This window comes from Bombyx mandarina, chromosome 25, assembly GCF_030267445.1.
Source record: "Bombyx mandarina strain Sakado chromosome 25, ASM3026744v2".
Taxonomy (NCBI): Eukaryota; Metazoa; Arthropoda; class Insecta; order Lepidoptera; family Bombycidae; genus Bombyx; species Bombyx mandarina.
Window position 1 is genome coordinate 1,134,206 of NC_143231.1, and position 8,393 is coordinate 1,142,598.

General features: G+C 38.3%; 1 protein-coding gene across 2 annotated transcripts in view; it reads left to right on the top strand.

The window, feature by feature from the left end:
• Window positions 1-4,026, top strand: part of Klp98A (kinesin-like protein 98A) — a 52,053-nt gene extending 48,027 nt beyond the window's left edge. For both annotated transcript variants that reach the window (XM_028181636.2, XM_089738310.1), the window contains 4 exons: window positions 401-443; window positions 1,683-1,852; window positions 2,414-2,602; window positions 3,783-4,026. In XM_028181636.2, the coding sequence (XP_028037437.2) occupies window positions 401-443; window positions 1,683-1,852; window positions 2,414-2,602; window positions 3,783-3,818 (438 nt within the window). In that variant the 3' untranslated portion in view covers window positions 3,819-4,026. The remainder of the gene's footprint in view (window positions 1-400; window positions 444-1,682; window positions 1,853-2,413; window positions 2,603-3,782) is intronic.
• The last annotated feature ends 4,367 nt before the right edge of the window (window positions 4,027-8,393 follow it).

Genomic DNA, 8,393 nt, shown 5'->3' on the forward strand with positions numbered 1-8,393 from the left:
TATAGTTACAACGGCTGCCCTACCCTTCAAACCGAAACGCATTACTGCTTCACGGCAGAAATAGGCAGGGTGGTGGTACCTACAAGTGCGGACTTACAAGAGGTCCTACCACCAGTAAAATAAGTAATATTCGAAGTTAAACTTCTTTGAAGGTTTCTCATTAGAAATGTTATAGAAAAAGAAACAGATAATAACAACCTCTCTTTACCGTCAGAGAAGTTGCACTTCTTAGCAAGCTAGCGATGTTACACATTATTGTTTATGGTATTGTTGACATGTGGTCATGACACCGCGACTAAAACAAACAGGAGGATGAAACCATGAAGTACTGTATAATTACACAACTTGATCTGAACGTTCCACATATATTCTTATCTCAAACTCTGATGCGTTGTTGCAGGAATCAACGGACAACGGAGGTCTAACTCACCCCATAGATTTTAGTAAGTTTTAGAATTAAAATTTCATTTCTCAGGCAGCAATGGAACCGTAACAAATGTTAGGGCAACGCTTCTAATACTGATAAGATAACTTCGTCATATATGTGAACATTAATGTTATCGTAGCAACGTTAAGTCAGACGACGCGGTGACAGCCGTGTGCTTAGCGCTAGTTTTTTAACGAGATAGCTATCGAGATAGCGTAAAAGTTAACTCAAATTTTAATGCAGTTGGAACAGCGCCCCTAGCGGCAAACGTAGGCAACGTAGGCACTATATGTGTGTGTGTGTGTGCATTTGTATGTATATGTATATATATTATTTTGTATCTTGTAATATGTATATATTATTGTAGGTAATGTTTACTGTATGCACTAGGTATGTATTCCTAATTCTTCTTTCCTTCTGCGGGCCTACTGGAAGAGATTTCAACATGAAATAAGTAGTGCCCTTGTACTCTGTATCCTTATTGTCGTGTTTCTTCTAACAGCTGTGTGTACAAAATATCTCTATATATAAAAATGAATTGCTGCTCGTTAGTCTCGCTAAAACTCGAGAACGGTTGGACCAATTTGGCTAATTTTGGTCTTGAATTATTTGTGGAAGTCCAGAGAAGGTTTAAAAGGTAGATAAATATGAAAATGCTGGGAATTAAATAAAAATAACAATTTTATTTTTCCTTTGATGCGTCGGACGGATTACTCTTCTTTGTTTTAAGTTTATTATTTTATACAAAAGTTTAGGTCTTTTATTTATCGATTGAGGCACTACGAAGTGTGCCAGGTCAACTAGTATTAAATAAAACTACAGGTGCCGCAGTAGTCGAAATTCGACTATAATTAATTGGAATTGTAAGTTTGTACACTATTATGATTGTATTTTCTACTTCTATAATCACAAATTTCGCCAAGAATACACTATAAAAAATATTAACAAAGACAAACAATATTTAATCTATTCTCAATTTGACAACAAAAAGAACAAAAGTTTGACAGTAATAGTATGCATGCGTGTGTGCGTCAAATATATGGTATGTAGTGTGTGTAATGTTTTCTTTATTGATTTAATGTATCTTTTATGCATAATTTAAAAAAAATATTAACATTGTGCACTTCTTCTCTATATTCTTTATAAGTGTGGGAAATTTTATGCTCCTCCGTCCGCGCAATTTTCGGCAAAAGGGATACAAAGTTTTTGCTTCACGTGTTAATATATAGATAAGTGAATAAAGCGTGTTGTGTAGACGCGGTGGTGAGCGTGCCGGGGTGGGTGACGCGCGGGGCGGGGGCGCGCACGCACCACGAGTACGAGGTGCGCGTGTGGCTGGGCGCGCGCTGCCGGTACTCGCTGCTGCGGCGCTACCGGCGCTTCCGGGACCTCTACCTCGAGATGCGGGCGCGCTACCCGGCGCAGGTGCGTGCTACTCACACAGCCAATGAAACAACGTTCTAATCTGATTTCCCTCTATGTTTAGCAGCTTACACATACCATCACTTTTAAGTGTTTATACCACTTTTCATTAATCGATTCTTATAAGTATTAAGAACCGTCCAAATTTAGGGAAGTTGATCCATTTCTTATGCCAACTGTATAGTTTTTTTTTTATTGCTTGGATTGGACGAGCTCACAGCTCACCTGGTGTTAAGTGGTTACTGGAGCTCATAGACATCTACAACGTAAATGCCGCCACTCAACTTGAGATATAAGTTCTAAGGTCTCAGTATAGTTACAACGGCTGCCCCACCCTTCAAACCGAAACACATTACAGCTTCACGGCAGAAATAGGCTGGGTGGTGATACCTGGCCGTGCGGACTCACAAGAGGTTCTACCACCAGATTATATATTAACAACAAGTCTTTGGAAGAAGTCAAATAAAAGAAGTTGGAGCTTTGCAGATTCGGCCCAGTTATAGCAGTAGATCATTTCGTACTGACGTGTCGTGTGCATGTGTGACGAGGTGTGGTCGGTGGCAGGTGGGCGGCATCCCGTTCCCGCCGCGCACGCTGTGGGCGGGCGAGGGGGTGGCGCGCGCGCGGCGGGGGGCGCTGGAGCAGTTCCTGCGGCGCCTGCTGCGCGTGGCCGCCGCCGACCCGCGCTCCCCGCTGCACGCCGCGCCCCTCACGCGGGACAAGCTCGTCGCCTTCTCGCCCTTCTTCCGAAAGGTACGTCAGCTCCCAGCAGCCGCCGACAATACATCTAATCTAATCATCGCTTATTTCCGATCCCTCATATTTATTTATTTATTTACTACAAGGAGAACCAATAGCCAACTAAGATAGTATAATAATATAACAAATAATAGAAACAAAAAGCCAATTAAAGGTACAATACAATAAACAAATGAAAACACTAGAGAAACAAAAAAATAGCAACAAAGAAAGTAAAAACAATCAGCAAGCAAGAAACAACATAAACAAAGGAGGAATACACCAGACTAATTTAAATGTACACTTATATATATGTATGTCTTAGACGACGAAAGGAAAGATCTTCCACCGAGCGGGTGATATATTACTCGGTAGACCGACGGTCCAAATGTTATTTTTTTTCCTACCTAAGCTGATAGCCTTGAGAGGCTGAAATAGCTGAAATAGCGTAATCTTAACTAGTAGGTGAGCTCACGGGGCTCATACCGGACGACGTTGCTAACACGAACCCCAGCAAGAGCCGTGCTTCGCAGAATCTACCACCGGATCGGAAACGCGACCCATTGAGAAGATCCGACGAGAAACTCAATGGACTGTATCTGTGGGTTAATTTACTCGTCAAGCCCTTCGTCGCAAGCGACAGGTTCGGCGAGAATGGTGGCCGGTGCTTGAGGTACCGTTAGTGGATCGGGAAGATCCGAAATGACGTACGTGTTTTTGGCGACGTCGACTGCTTTCCAGCCTGTCCGCAGGATCGGGAATGTAGTTACCAGCGGCCAAGATGAGAGGGTTCTCGTGTCGTGTCGCTTTATCGAAGTGGCGCATTGATGCCGACTGTAGATACTTACTGATGGACTCTAGGTCCAGGTCGTCGTGCAGGTCGACGTTCCTGACGAACCACGGGGCTCCGACGGTTATCCTGCAAAAATGGAATTGAATAACTTGTAGTGGTTTTAAGTGAGTGCGGGCCGCGTGAGCGAACACTACACTTGCATAGGTCATGACGGGGCGTATGCAAGTTTTGTAGAGTGTCACCTTATTTCTAAGGGACAATTTACTTCGCTTGCAAATCTTCGGATAGAGGCGTTCTAATATGAAGTCGGCGCGGTCGCGTACCGTCTTTAAGTGGGGGCAGAATGTCATTCCTCTGTCGAGGGTGACGCCTAAGTATTTGACCTTTGATTTCCGGTTCCAGGGAGTGTTCGAGAGCGGCAAGTGCGGGACGGGATGATGCAGCGCGGAGGTCGGCGCGGCGAGGGCGCTGGGGGCCGCAGCCGCCGCCCTGCTGCGCGCGCTGCTGCTGGCCGTCCTGCTGGCCGCACGCTGCCTGCTGCTGCTGCTGCTGCTGCTCGCGCTCTACGCCCTCAGGAGGCGACGATAGCCCACACCTCGCAACCACTACGCAACTTGACGACGAATAACTACAGATACTAAACTAGCTCATTTTTTTTCCTACCTAAGCTGATAGCCTTGAGAGGCTATTTCAGCGTAACCTTAACTAGTAGGTGAGCGCACGGGGCTCAAACCGGAGTGATGCTAACACTGACCCTAGTAAGAGCAGTGCTTCGCAGAATCTACCACCGGATCGGAAACGCGACCCACTGAGAAGATCCGGCGAGAAACTCGAATGGGCTATAACTCATAATACGTTTGTTATAAAGTACAAAATCGGTGCAAGTTTGTGTTCTACACTAGCCTACTTTAATTTAAGGACACTAAATCATATATGTATGCGAGTATCCTGATTGTTAATATCGAATCCATAGCAAAGGCAGTCACGGTGACTTAATTATCGGCTTGCCTGTACCAATAGTAATCCTTTGGTATTGTGATATAGATAAAGGATTTAGAAAAACAACGGTGATTAAATAATTAAAGTAATGTTTATTTAAGAAGTTGTCGTCGCCTCGATGTTGTGAGGGGACGAGGTACTATTTCTATTTTCCACGTTATTAGGTCCTCGTCTATTAATTTCCTACAAAGACATTAGTGATTATTGCATACTGTGAACCGAATTAAAGTAGACATCGGCTCAAAGTCCAGCGTGAGGGAGCAGCAGGGTAAGTAGCGGGGGAGGGGCGGGTTGGGGGGCGGCGCACAGCCTCAACACGGGTGCCTTTACTCTTTATACTTGTATGCTTAACGTTATCACAAAAACATTAGGTTTGTCCTTAATTATTATTACTTTCAACCGTGTTATTATTTTTTATTGTTGTGCTCTTTATCTGATTTCTTTAGTGAGCTAGTGTTGAAGTTTTTAAGGTGATTTCAAAGCAATCCACTGAGTATTTTTTGACACAACTTACTCAGTAGGTTTAACTGCCTTTTGTGAAACAGAATATTCTGTCACAATAGAAGTATCCCTATTTAATTTATGCTTGTATGATTTGTGATTGACTATTATTAAGTGATATTTTTTTATTGTGGTTTTGTTATTTATGTATACCATATATTATAAACTTACTCATAAATGCAACATGGATTATTTTATGAGGGGTTAAATTTGGAATAGATGAAATTTTATTAATTGATTCAGCAATTATTAATATTAATTACACTTATATTTTCTAGAACATTAATTTTAGTTTCCGTTCAAGAATTAAGGAGTATGATGATGATGATCATTTTAACCAATATGCTTTTTTTGTGTCTATTTCATCATTCTTGCATAAAAAATCTGATCTCTCCACAAATTTCATACAAGCATAACTTATTGCGTTATCTTTATAAGCTCGCTTAGTAAATTAGGTTACTGAGTATTGTTTATTTTGGTTTTTTTCTTCATATTTTTATATATTTTGTGAAAGTAGTTGTTATAATTGTAATTGGTAATGAGGGCTTCCTTTGATTAGCGTTTTGTTTAAGACATCCCGGTCGTGTTTTGATGTTAGGAATTTCTTTAAACTGAATAATGTCGTGTGAACGTGTGTCACGGGAGTGGAGACAGTCCCTGGACAACACTTGACGGTTGTTGTATTCGATGACAAAGTCGATTACAATTTTTTTCCCTACCTTTGCTGATAGCCTAGAGAGATTATTTCAGCTTCTCCTTGACGTGTAGGTGATCTGACGGGTCTCAAACCGGAGGTGTTGCTAACACTGGCCCTAGCAAGAGCAGTGCTTCGTAGAAACTAAGTGGGCTGTGGTGTCTATGGGTGATTGCACTTGCTCGTGTAATTACGAATATATGCTTCAATTGTTATTTTCGTGAGCCATTCGTTTGATATTATTCACAAACAACGGTTCAAATAGATTTGTTTAAATTGATTTCTAACATAAAATCACCCTGTATATGGAGCACCCAGAGAGAGTGTGTTGTCTGCACGTGCCGATCTCTGGAAATCAATAAAAATTTAGGTTGATAAGGATAAATGAAATTAATTATATTATTTAGTATTTATGAGAGCAGTAACAACACCAATGTGGTTGCTCTTCCACTTTTGTTTAGTCGTTTTTTGATCTTAAACCGACATAAAGATTTTTTTGTATTATTTTACGAAAAGTTTATGTTTCAAACTTCATTAACAGTAATATATTGTTATATTACTTGTGCTGTGTATAGAAAAAGCCTAAAAGAAAAGGAAAAAAATATTTCTGATGAACTTAATTCTTAAAAAATGCAATTCACTAACTTATTGAAGGTGTGATGAATAAATAATTATTGAATTTATTAGACTAATTATAGGAAGTGAATATAATTACATCAATTAATGCTTAAGGAGTATTAAAAATGTTATGATAATTCTAAAATTCTATAATCTAGTATTTGTTAAAAAAAAATATTGACGAATATGCTTCTATTATTTGTTAACCTAAAAATGTGGTTTCCATATATATATATATATATATATTTTTCGATAGCAAATTTTTATTGTTACCATCAATGACTTTGAACTAAAATTGAAGTTAGTAAAATTCCACTAAACGCACTAAAACTGCCCGCGTTAAGGACATAGCTAGTAGTTTATTTCTGTAGCAAAGAAAACCCTAACAATGTTTCTGTAAACTAAGCAAGAAATTTCCGATTTTGTTCTCTGACTAGAACGATTTGCAGAGGAAACAGTTTGTAAGGAGACGTAATCCAGCTAAAATACAAAATAAAAATTAATTAGTTAAGTATAATGAGGAAACAAAAGACATTTTTGCTGTGAATAGAGAATTACAATTGTGATTTTCGTTTGTTTTACAGTTTTTTATTATCTGACAAATAATTTTGATTACTAAATAATAAGACGAATGATTTTTTAAAGAAGCGCATATAGTTTGACTGTAGTTTCCCGAATGAAACTATCTTGTGTAACTCAAGAACGACGTGTTGTGTTTTAATATTTTGAAAATAAAGCCTTGATTTAAGAAAATTTAACGGAATAGTAATGTTATTAATTTAACGATAAAAGTAATGGCGCTTGATTTGAATCTTAATAAATTATTTGTAGCTTGACAATCTAAATTCTATAATAGTTTTGTTTTTTTTTGTTTATAGCCTGGTATCTAGGACCTTTAGGCCAAAAGCAATTTTGATTGATTAAATGTTAATGTTGCAATACTAAAAAAAAAACAGTGTTGATACAACAAAAAAGCAAATGTTATTTGGCGAAGGCATAGCTTCAGTGCGCTTTCCGTTTATTCGAAAGCCATTTTGTATGCTAGCTTTCTCGTTATTTACTCGCGAAATATATAACACAATTCACTTTAATTTATATAGAAGCAATCATAAATATTTATTGTAGACGTAAAACTTGGTATTTGTATAAAATGTTAAGTATATAATGCAACCGTGCGTGTTCATTTGAAAATGAGTTGAATAACAACAATTTATGTTTCAATAGGTCTGCATGTCGAATAATATCGCTGGTTTTGTTTTCGTTTTTATATTGATGTGCCTAACCCGAGGGTACAGCGGGCTTCCAAGTAGAAAGATCTTCTTGACACTCTTGCAGATTTCATCAATGTGTATCATAAACGAATTTCAATAATGGCAACCCCAAATATTTACGCACGGCCTTTTGACAGTAAAACTAATATGAAGGTTAGAAAAAAAAAGTTTTTATAAGTTACCACGCGTAGAGATATAAGCGTTTTTTTTTCATGCCGTGAATCCCATGCCTTCCTCTAACTCGTGTATCTGTCGAGTCATGATGCGGAGTGTTGCACGTCGCCGACGATAGGGGACGGAGCCCCGACGTGAGGCGGAGACTCCTAGGTGTTGGTGCCCTCGGGTATGAGGAATGCAACTTGAGCAAATGTAACGTTGTGCAAATGCAACGTCACTCGTTGCAGGAGTCGAAATCGAATAGATATATTACTGTTATTTGACCGTGATTATATATTATATTATATTACATTTCCAGTACAAAAATGTAGCTACGACAATATTATGACCAATATGTTAGACCTAATGTTAGATTCAATTAAATTTAGCATGTGTGCGTTGCATGTAAATCTGTATGTGTATTAATAATGTATAATTGTTACGATTTAAATAATAACGAGAATATGTATTTTTGTATGTTATAATATAATTGATAAGTTTCAGAGGTTTAAAGTATAAATTTATGTTTCATTTTTCTGAATGATATCGTATTATTTAAAATGGCAACACCAATCTATACAATGGATACGATGATAACGGTTAATTTCTATGAATGAATTACTAAAAACTTTTCATGTTCTTGTACTTGCAATTCATGTAAATAATGATATGTAATATGGCATCACAATAGGCCTAATCTATTTATTTAGCAAGAATACTATTTTACTAATGATCCATCTATTTAGCATAATATAGAATAATATAATAATATAT